The sequence below is a fragment of the Lithobates pipiens genome, unplaced genomic scaffold, assembly GCF_037356315.1.
Source record: "Lithobates pipiens isolate NorthernLeopardFrog02 unplaced genomic scaffold, aLitPip1_a1.2 Scaffold_28, whole genome shotgun sequence".
Classification (NCBI taxonomy): Eukaryota; Metazoa; Chordata; class Amphibia; order Anura; family Ranidae; genus Lithobates; species Lithobates pipiens.
Genome location: NW_027507789.1, coordinates 180,064,379 through 180,076,025, shown reverse-complemented (window position 1 = coordinate 180,076,025; position 11,647 = coordinate 180,064,379). Strand labels below are relative to the sequence as shown.

General features: G+C 43.8%; 1 protein-coding gene across 1 annotated transcript in view; it reads right to left on the bottom strand.

The window, feature by feature from the left end:
* Window positions 1-1,887: 1,887 nt before the first annotated feature.
* The window catches only part of NAGS (N-acetylglutamate synthase), a 36,119-nt gene continuing 26,359 nt past the window's right edge, over window positions 1,888-11,647 (bottom strand). Inside the window, exons 7-8 of the mRNA XM_077460015.1 lie at window positions 4,609-5,831; window positions 1,888-4,223 (exon numbers count right to left, since the gene is read on the bottom strand). Coding sequence (XP_077316141.1) covers window positions 5,687-5,831 — 145 coding nt within the window. The 3' untranslated portion in view covers window positions 1,888-4,223; window positions 4,609-5,686. The remainder of the gene's footprint in view (window positions 4,224-4,608; window positions 5,832-11,647) is intronic.

Here is an 11,647-nt window from a genome sequence, read left to right as displayed (position 1 = left end):
CTTGAACCAGATCTGTGTGTTGAGATTTAGGAGTGCTATCCTTCGAGAAGTTTGTAAATGTAGCAGCTACAATTAAGTGCTTTTTGTAGAAAAATGTAATAAAAGCTGCAAACATGTTTCACAATGTCACTTTCCTCAAGGCTTAGAACTACAACCTGAAAATCGCTGTGTTGTGAAGGCTTCTGGGGCCTCTCAGTTTAGTGTCTGTTATCTCTCCGCTCTCTCCTATGGGGGGGATTGGATGAACATGGACCCTCTGTCCGTGTTCATCCGATCCGCTCTGCAGACGGATAGAAAAATAGGCTTTTCCTCCGTCTGCACAATCGGACCATAGTGGGGACGCATGATATTGGTTGTCAGCGGATGTTCATCTGCTGACACCCGCTATCTCATAGGGATGCATGTATGTCCGTATTTCATCCAAAAACAGATGGATGAAATACAGACATATTGTCCACACGTGTGAAAGGGGCCTAATGCATTCTATTCATTAAGATAAAAAAAAAAAAAAACACCTGTGTGTACTACTTGCACTCTGGCTCCTTCATCCCGACATACAGATCAACTTCAAACCACCTTGTCTGTCATATTTTTGTCAAAATTTGGGACACAGACCAGCATGGCAGTCACCAGAAATTTTGGGACCCCTTACACCGCTTTAGACCGGGGCCTGACTGCCAATATTCCCCAGGGCCCACCCACTGGCTGTCCCATTGAGTCCTTCGGTGCCCCCACTTTTATTTTAACACTCTTATCGTCTATCCCCATACCCACCCTGATATTATCCACATTCCTCTCCAGGAGAGGGATGGATGATTCTGGGTGGGGATGAGCATGTTGGAGATTCAGTGGTGGCTGGTGCTCTATTAGTAGGGGGGTTCAGGTAATGCATGCACCTGAGAGGGCTGGGTCCATTCCAACCACTAAGGAGACTGACCACACCCCCTTCCCGAGTCCCGCCCAATCACAATGCTAGTAACCTAGCAGCAGTGAAGGAAGCAGAGCGAGTGCAGGATCACCTTGTGCATGTATGTGACATTCTTGATTGTGGGCGCCGCGCAGCCAGTGGCTGCACTAGTCTAACAGTTTAATTAAGCTGCTGTATGGGGGTGCCTGTACCCCCATGATGGCGGCCCTGCAGACCAGTACTGTTTGCAAGTGTCCATAAGCAAATTTCCAGGAAATATTACATATTCCGCAATATATGGTATTTAATATGTTGACATTTATGTATATACACACTAGTTAAAGCGTACCTGGAAGTGTTGCCTTTTGGCTATAGATACAAGAGAAAGTCCATCGTTTTTCTAGGAGTTTTTTTTTTTCTTTTAAAGCATCACAGAGCAAATTCTCTTTCAGGACAAAATGACCTTACAATATGATTGGATGTCTCTATCTTTGTCCCTATTTATATTGGCCGGAACAAGCTGTGACACTTGTGACGACATTCAGGGCCGGTACCCACTGGTGCGATGTCCAACATCACATCCAATATCTGTGCGATGCGATTTCAGCCATACAGATTGTATGGCAGAATTTGCATCGCATTCAGATCCAACTCACACAGGACCCTTTTCTGGTCTGCAGCAGAATACGATCGCATGGCTGTGATCTGATTCGTGTGCAAATTTTCAGTTCGCACTGCTTTATGCAAACTGATTTGGGGGGTTCACATAGGACAGTGTGAACTGCCGCTAGGAGACATGTGATGCGGGAACCTGCGGTGGATTCGCAGGTGAACCGAGCCTCGATATTCAAAGGAACTATTCATCATAGATATATGTGTACCCCCGAAGGAGCTGCTTTTGTTTGTTCAGTCTGTTACTCGGCCCCCTCTCGCACACCTGGCAATAGTATAAGTGCAATGACCAATGAGAAACACACACGTTATGATAAAACACAGAAATTGTCTTTATTGCAATATTTCTGTGGAAAGATGAGACAGCAACAATATATATTCAGCTAAGCAACTTCAGAGCAATAACTGAGATTTAAGAGCGATAAAGCTCTTACTCCTATATTCAAGCTGATTTTAGGGCATTCCAAACCTGAGAATGTCCCCAAGAGCAGAGGCACACTTAAATAGTAAATAAAGCACAATATAACACTTTAAGTGAGATTGGCTCTATGAGTCCAGGCAGGAGGAGAGTAGAGGAATGACCCTCTTCTGTCAGATCTCTCTCTCCGCCCCTGACACCACAGGCCCGACTCTAAACACTTTATTCAAATCAACATGTAATGGCCTAACTTCCTAGATAAACTGTCCCACACACCCACTGCATATACAGAGCCCTGAACATGTATGTCTGTGTGGATCCATATGGCACTAGTAGCTTCAGTCTTTTTGAAGAAAAGATACGATTTGGTGTCTTCAGCTAGCCACTTTTGTTGGTGTACTTAAACTCCTGAATAGCAGGGCCAAACAACACAACTGGACCAGATTATCAAGTGAAGCAGGCAGGATCTTTCCCAGCAAGGTGAGAGGACAATGTCTGTATACAGTGTCCCTGGGAACGGATGGCCTTATCCTTTATCCTTGTGGCACTGCAAGTGTCAGAAAGATGACTACCAGCAATGATGTCTGTATACAGTGTTCATTTAACTTCTTCTGTGGGGCAGTGTCTGTTTCTTGAATATGGGCAAAGCTCCCTCACTAAATCCTGCGGTCAAGGATTCACGCGAATGTCCTGGAACAGGCAGGCTCTCCTGGTCACCTCACACTGGAACGATTCGTCGTCTGTGCAGGTGCGTCTGGATGTGTGCCTGGGATCCCCCTCTCTCAGGCTGGATGTGAAGTTACCTGAGAGACGCCATCTCTCCCTCAGGTCTGATCTCTTTCACCGCCTCATGCTGACTATCTCTTCAGAAATTAAAATGGAGTCGTCTTCTTTCCTGCCCACAGAGAATGCTCCCCCGCAGACATGATGGGCTCATTTCTCCCTAATGGAAGAACCTCTGCCAGCCTGGCTATGCCAATGCAAGTCTCAGGCTGCAGCAATTGCAGGGCACCTGCTACATATGGATCCCACCACCATAGTAGAGTTGTTTTCAAAGTACAAGTTTTATTTTTCCTAGATGAGGAAATAAAAATATGGAGATTGGGAGGTCTGACTTCCCTTTCTGCATACGTCTGTTTGTATAGAGGTTCTCTTTTATAGGATGGGAAGGTCCTGCTGACCATAAGGGGGCAGGAAAGTATGGTTAATCTGCCAATCGAGTACAAGTGGGGAAGATAAAATATATATATGTATATATATATAATCTCTGCATGGAAAACACATAGGGGAGATTTACTAAAACTGGTGTGTGCAAAATCTGGTGCAGCTGTGCATACACCAATCAGCTTCCAGGTTTTATTGTCAAAGCTTAATTGAACAAGCTGAAGTTAGAAGTTGATTGGCTACCATGCACAGCGACACCAGATTCTGATTGCACCTGTTTTACTAACTTTAGAAAGACTATATTGTTAGATTTGTTCTGGTGGTCACTGTCAAAAACAAAAGTGATGGGAAATCCAACATTTTACTGTTGTCATTAGGAAGAGGAACGAAGCTCTTCCAATGGGGAGACACTTGTTCCATTGACAACTGTCTAAGAGGGGATTTAGGCTTGGTTAATTTTGTGTTTCCAGGATAGGAAGTGAAGGTAACTATTCCAACGAGGCACAGCAAAAAAAAAAAAAAAAAAAAAATCCAATCATGTCTCAAATATAACTCCCAGAGGCAGTCTTGCTGGCCCTAATAGGACTTGTAGTTCCACAACAGCTACAGTGCCAAGGTTAGCAGTCTTGTGACTTCTATCAGTGCCTGGTTAAAGCTTGTAGGAGGAGTTTTCACACTGCACTGGCTGCCTATCAGGATGCAGGACCCCTGACACTGTCTGGACAGTGCCGATCACGTGCACTCTCCCAATGGAAAAAACAAATTCTCCAACAATACACACCAAACTGAGCATGTGCAGCCTGACTCCAATAACTGTCTTATCGGGACATTTTATGGGGACAATACAAGGAGGATCTGTGCATACAAGATCAAACAGCCTTTTTATACAATGCAAAGAATTAACCTCTTAGGTTCCACAGTGAGTATAACAAGCATGCTTTACTGTATATACAGACTGATTTTACGTTTTGGGTTTAGTAACACTTTAAGATTAAAAAAAAAAAAAAAAAAAACCTGAAAGCTGATTGGTTTTATTTGCAGAGGTGCACCAGATTTTGCACTCTTAGGCTGGGTTCACACCGCTGCGGGGGGAGAACCGGATGTGATTCGCACAGCAAATCACATCCGATCTCCGTAGCGCTGCGAGTTCAGCCATACAGATAGTATGGCTGAACTCGCAGCGGTCCCGCAGCAAACTCGCACGGGACCCTTTTTTGGGTCCGCAACGGAATCGGATCGCATGGGGGTTCACACCATGCGATCCGATTCCTGTGCGAGTCGGCAGATCGCACTGCGATATGCCGACGGATCTGGGGGTGTCATTAACATAACATTGACACCCCCAGCCGTCCGCATAGGGCAGTGTGAACTGCCGGCGGGAGGTATGCGATGCGGGAAAACGCAGCGGATTCGCGGCGTTCCCGCATCGCAGCAATGTGAACCTAGCCTTATAGTAAATCAGGGATATGCAAAAATAGCGGCCCTCCAGATGTTGCAAAAATACAAGTCCCATCATGCCTCTGCATCTGGGTGTCATGCCTGTGGCTGTCAGAGTCTTGCTATGCCTCATGGGAATTGTAGTTCTGCAACTGCTGGAGGTCCGCTAATTGCATATCCCTGTAGTAAATCAACCCTATTGTGTGTTACATGAATAGCCAGAAATAGATGGGGCAGAGACCTGACACCAGTGCTGGTTGGAAATACAAAGGGGCTGTTACTATTCAAAACAACTAAAAGCCTTGGGGCCTCGTTCACATGGGAATATGCATCCTTTTCCTGTGCGAGAGCTGCATTTACCCGTAAGGGGATGGTACAGGTGTTTTATGCGGGCAGTCCCATTCAATTCAGTTGGGACGCAGGGGCTGCTCTCAATGTGAAATCCGGGTGGGTGCACAGCCTTGACCATACCTACATAGATGTCACATTAGGAGCTTTGGCTTTGCCAATGCCTCTGCTGCGTCCCAATTGATTTTAATGGGACTGCCCACTTGGGTATGTGTGGGTAAATACAGCCCTCACACAGCGCATAGATGCATATGTGAATGAGGCCTTAAGCTGCAAATGTAAAAGCTTGAATGGACACAACAAAGTTATCTACCAACTACTCTAAAGGTTTTCTAATGATGATGCCTGGAGTTCATTTTTGAAGGTGAAGAGTCAGACAAAGGCAAAGTAAAATAAAGTAGCAATCAAATCTTTTTCAAAGCGGTTGTAAACCTCAGACATGAAATATGAGCAAAGCATACCCATCTATAGTGTGTACTTTTCTCAATTAGGAACACTAAGTGTCATTTCTGTCTGCTGCTTCATTCCTCTATCAGCATGAATCCCTTCTGACAAGTTTTTCTGACACCAAGAGAAAAAAGGTGATAGGGGAGGGAGCTCCAGCTGATTGACAGTGCATGTCAGGATTAGGCCCAGGACCAGCACCGTGTTTGCAGGAAGACAACAATCTGTGCCATCAATGTTATTGGACAGTGGTGGCTTTGTAAAACAGACTATTGTCCATCATGGGGAGCAGGAGGTCAGGAGACCAAGCCTTTACAGAAGGAGTCAGGCAGACTCTTTGCATGGTTCACCAGATCATAGGAGTCTCTGATATCAGCGAGGCCCAGCCAGAAGAAAATCCACTGCTGGTTAGAAAAGCTTCCGTCACTGTTCTTGAAGTACCTGTTGAAGGAAAGGGCTTGTATGAGTAATAGGCCGAGTCATATGACATTACCCTTAGAGGAGATCAGATCAGGGCATCAAATATCACTGCCAGGTATAGAAAAGAATCACCCCCCTTTTAAAAAATCACAATTTGTAGCTTTGTAGCCTGAAATGAAGGCAGACACCGTTTTTGTTTCATCCAGCTGTATTTACAAGAGCAACCTATAACATCCAATTGAAAGATAGAACAGCAACATGCCAGAAAAAAATAAAAATGAGAAAAAAAGAATCACGAAGTTGGAAAAAAGACCACTAATGTCAGTATTTTGTGTTGAACCACATTTTGCTTTAATTAATCTTTAGTTTAGTGATTCTCAACCAGGGTTCCTCCAGAGGTTGCTAGGGGTTCCTTCAGCATTGGGCAATTTCTGCCTCTCAGATAAGTTCCCACTCACACCATTGATCTTTTTATCTATCTGTAAGGAGGTAATTCTTCCCAATGACCACAAGTGTAAGGACAATTCTTCCCACTGACCATCACACTAATGTATCATGAGTTGTAGATTTCTAATTTTTAGCAGGGGTTCCCCCCGAGACCGAAGAACTATTTCAAGGGTTCCTCTGTGTTGAAAAGTTTGAGAAAGGCTGCTTTAGTCTGTTTATATGTCTCTACTAACTTGGCAATATTTGACCACTCTTTTTTTGCAGAACTGCTTAAGTTCCATTAAATTTGATGGTGACCATTTGGGGATTGCAGTCTTCAAGTCATTCCATAGATTTTCAAATGGGGTTTAAGTCTGGGCTCTGACTAGGCCAAGCAAGGACATTCACCTTTTTATCCTACCACCACTGTGTGATCATTTTTGCTGTGTGCTTTGGGTTATTGTCATGTTGGAAGGTAAACCTTCTTCCCATTGACAACTTTCCAGCAAAGGGCAGCAGATTTTCCTCAAGAATTTGACAGTATTTTGCCCCATCCATTTTTCTTTCTATCCTGACAAGTGCTCCAGTCCCTGCTTCAGAGAAACTCCCCCAAACCAGGATATTACCCCCGCCATGCTTTACTGTAGGAATGGTGTTATTTGGATGGTGGTCTGTATTGGATTTCCACCAGACATATAGTTTGGTGTTGAAGCCAAATAATTAAATTTTAGTCTCATCTGACCATAACACCTTTTTCAATGTGGCCTCAGACTCTTCAAGATGCATTTTACAGCGGTCAGGTGAGACTAAAACTGAATTGGCCTCAAAACCAAATTATATGTCTGGTGGAAATCCAATACAACTCACCATCCAAATAACACCATTCCTACAGTAAAGCTTGCAGGGGGTACTATCCTGTTATGGGGGAGTTTCTCTGCAGCAGGGACTGGAGCACTTGTCAGGATAGAAGGAAAAATGGTTGGGGCAAAATACCATTAAATTCTTGAGGAAAATCTGCTGCTCTCTGCCAGAAAGTTGTCAATGGGAAGAAGGTTTACCTTCCAACATGACAATGACCCAAAGCACACACCAAATGACCACATAGTGGTTGAAGGGGGAAAAAGGAGAATGTCCTTGCATGGCTTAGTCAGAGCCCAGACTTAAACTCCATTGAAAATCTGTGGAAATTTTTGATGACTGCAGTCCACATACCGTCCCCATTAAATGTAACTGTACGTGAGCATTTCTGCAAAGAAGAGTGATAAAATATTACAAAGTGTAGATGTGAAAAGTTAGCAGAGACATATCCCAACAGACTAAAGGCTGTAATTAAAGCAAAAGCTGGTTCAACAAAATACTGACAAGGGGGTGATCCTTTTTCCAACTTAGTGACTGTTTTCTATTTTTTTTTTTCTGACATGTTGGTGTTCTCTTTCACTTGGATGATATAGGTTTCACTTGTAAATACAGCTGGATAAAACAAAAACGGTCTGTCTTCATTTCAGGCTGTAGTTGGCTTATGTTTTAAAGGCACAGGTCAAGTGCTTTAATTCTGATCCTGGCTTCACAGCCCAGAGAGTTACAGACCTGAAACGATACATTCCATATTGCATATTTGTTTCAGGAGAGTAACTTAGTCTTTACAAATGTAAGGATGATGCCTCTGGTGCCTACACCTTAAGCCCTTCAGATCCGCGCTATTGCCGAATGATGGCTACAGCGCAGACCTACTACTGCGGGGAGGGCCGTCGTCAATAGCTGTCCTCCCCTTTGCACGCCCCCCGCACGCCCTGATCTCAGAGTCAATGAGACTCTGGTGATCACAGATCAGAGTAAGGGGTCAATCCCGGCCCCTTACCACGTGATCAGATGTCAGCCAATGACAGCTGATCATGTGATGTAAGCAGAAGATCGGTAATTTTTTTTCTCTGCACGCTGATAGCGTGAGGAGAAAAATAGGTACTCAGTAAGCAAGTGGTTAAAGAGAAAGTTGGCAGATTTGGCAAAGTAAGCAACATCCTGGCCTAGTTAGCATCGAATCAACCTGAAACTTTTTTTTTTTCCACATTTAAGTTGACTAGGGAAGGGTTAGAACCCCTGTCGTGTTGTAGTGCCAAGTGGATGGATTTTCTCTCTTGTCCCCCTGTCAGATCACAATAGCTGAGCAAGGGGAGATCACTGTACTAACATCGGATTGTTAGTACATAGTCTCCTCCTGAGCTTTTCAGTTCAGCCTGCTGGGTTGAACAAAAAAAACTGAATAGTGTGTATTAGGCATAAGGCCAGCCATAGACAGAGCAAATTTCTTTCCTGCAACCATTGGTGGCAACGGCACCACCTGAATCGGTGCGATGCCGCACCGATTTCCAAAAGTAGTTCCTGCACTATGTTTTTGGCGACAATTTCAATAGACATCTGTGCATTAATCCACACAGATGTCTTTCAAAATCGCCCCCCAAACTCGTACTGATTTCAAACCTGCCTTGCGTGTCCTGGCACAGTTCTCCATTTATCAGACTGATGTATAACCAGGTTTCCTATGAACGGCTAAAAATGGAGAGGCAGGCAAATGACCCCACAATCTCCACCTTAGCCATTCAGAGGAAGCCTTGCGTTTAACAATCAAATACAAGGCTTATTGTGAATGGCTAAACAAATGTTTGTACCACTAGTGGAGCACAGCACTGCATACTGTATAACTGATGCTGCATATGGTTTATAAAGCGATGACAGCGGCTTCAGAAAATGGTAAAGGAAATTGATAGTAAAGCTAAATGGAGAGTTTAACCACTTCCGGACCGCCACACGCCGATATACGTCCTAACTTTGCAGAGGAATATCATTGTTATAGCAGCAGCTAGCTGCCATAACCCCGGTATCCTCTTTTTCAGCCGGTGGTCCGGTTCCCGATAATAGTGGTCTCTGTGGCGGATTCGCTGTGAGATCACTTTTAATCGGCGACGGGAGAGGGGCCCCCCCGTTGCGCTCCGGTGCCCACCGCCGCTTACCGGAGCAGTCGGCAGCGGCGGAGGCGACTGGATCCTTTCCCTATCCTGACATGGAAATGAGTGAGGGGAAGATGGCCCCCACCCGTCTCCATATCATTGCAGGGCGGAAGCAACGTCAAAACTTCACTTCCGCCCATAGCTCTTAAAGGGCCTTTTTTTTTATTTGTTTTTTTTTTTATTGCATTTTAGTGTAAATATGAGGTCTAAGGTGTTTTTGACTCCATATTTAAGAGGTCCTGTCATGCTTTTTTTTTTTTTTTTTTACATGCCTTGTAACAGGAATAAAAGTGACAATTATTTTTTTTAAAAGAACAGTGTAAAGCCTCATACACACGATAGGACTTTGTACAAACTTTCCCTTGGATTTTTGTACAAAGGGAGTCGGCCCTGAACTTGTATTGCATACACACAGCAGGACTTTTTCAGCCAACTTTCACCAAACCACGTGTTTTTTTCTGCTCTTTACCGCCACCTTTGGTCAACTTCTGTATTGCTGTCTGATCTTTTGCATTGGTTCTGAGCATGCCTGTTTGCACTTTGTACAAAAGTCCTATGGTTTTCTGTACACACGATCAGACTTTGCTCCATCGGACTTTTGTTGCCAGAAAGTTTGTCCGTTCGCACAGCCAACAAAAGTCCGATGAAAACCAAAAAAGTTTGTCCGATGGAGCGTACACACAGTCGGATGTTGCTCCAAAACAGCTAATTTGCATGTTTGTTGTCAAAAAGTCTGATCGTGTGTATGGGCCTTTACAAATGAGAGTAAAATAAATAAGAATTTTTTATTTTTTTTTAAACGCGCCACGTCCTGCTGAGTTTGCGTGCAGAAGCAAAAACATACGTGAGCAGCGCCCACATATGAAAACAGTGTTCAAACTACACAGGTGAAGTATCGCCATGATCGGTGGAGTGGGAGCAATAATTCTAGTTCTACATCTCCTCTGTAACTCAAAATGTGCAACCTGTTAACCACTTCCCGACCAGCGCACAACGATGTACGTCGACAGAATGGTACGGGCAGGCATATTGGCGTACAGGTACGTCCAATATTCAATGCCGCCCTGCCATCGGGAGCGCTGGTCGGGACCCCCATGAGTCCGGTCGTGGGACCTGCGGACTCGATCGCCGCGGGCATCCCCGCGATCGTCTCACGGAGCGGCCGAATGGAGGAGATACAGAGTAAACAACATTTCTCCATTCTGCCTAGCAACTAGTGATGCTGATCTCTGCTCCATGTGATTGGAGCAGAGATCAGTGTTCACTAAATGAAAGCCCAACCCCCAACAGTTAGTAACACACCCCTAGGAACACTTAACCCCTACACTGCCACCCACTGGTTAACCCCTTCACTGCCAGTGTCATTTACACAGGAATCACTGCATTTATATAGCAGTGATTACTGTATAAATGACAATGGTCCCAAAAATGTGTCAAAAATGTCCGATGGGTCCCCCACAATGTCGCAGTCACAATAAAAAAATCGCTGATCGCCGCCATTACTAGTAAAAAAAAATAATAAAAAATTATTAATAAAAATGCTATAAAACTATCCCTATTTTGTAAACGCTATAACTTTTGCGCAAACCAATCAATAATCGCTTATTGCGATTTTTTTTACCAAAAATATGTAGAAGAATACGTATCGGCCTAAACTGAGGGAAAAAAATGTTTTTTTATATATTTTTGGGGGATATTTATTATAACAAAAAGTAAAAAATAATGCGTTTTTTTTCAAAATTGTCGCTCTATTTTTGTTTATAGCGCAAAAAATAAAAACCGCAGGGGTGATCAAATACCACCAAAAGAAAGCTCTATTTGTGGGAAAAAAAGGACGTCAATTTTGTTTGGGAGCCACGTCGCACGACCGCGCAATTGTCAGTTAAAGCGACGCAGTGCCGAATCGCAAAAAGGGGTCTGGTCTTTGACCAGCAATATGGTCCGGTCTGCAAGTGGTTAAACGTTGCCTATGGAGATTTTTAAGGGTAAAAATTTGTGGCCATTCCACGAGCGCAATTTTGAAGTGTGACATGTTCGGTATCAATTTACTCGGTGTAACATTATCTTTCACAATCTATTCTTATTTTTTAATTAAAAAGTGTTATTTTTCCCCCCAAAAAAAGTGCGCTAGTAAGACCGCTGCGCAACTACGGTGTGACAGAAAGTATTGCAACAACCGCTATTTTATTCTCTAAGGTGTTAGAAAAAAAAATGTATAATGTTTGGGGGTTCTAAGTAATTTTCGAGCAAAAAAAAAATCAAACTGTTTTTAACTTGTAAACTACAAATCTCAAAAAGAGGCTCGGTCCTTAAGTGGTTAAACATCTTGCTGCAGTAGTCCCAAACTTATAATGCCTGGAGGGTGACTCGGCCCAACAGACTTCTGTTGAAATTTTAGGTAAACTG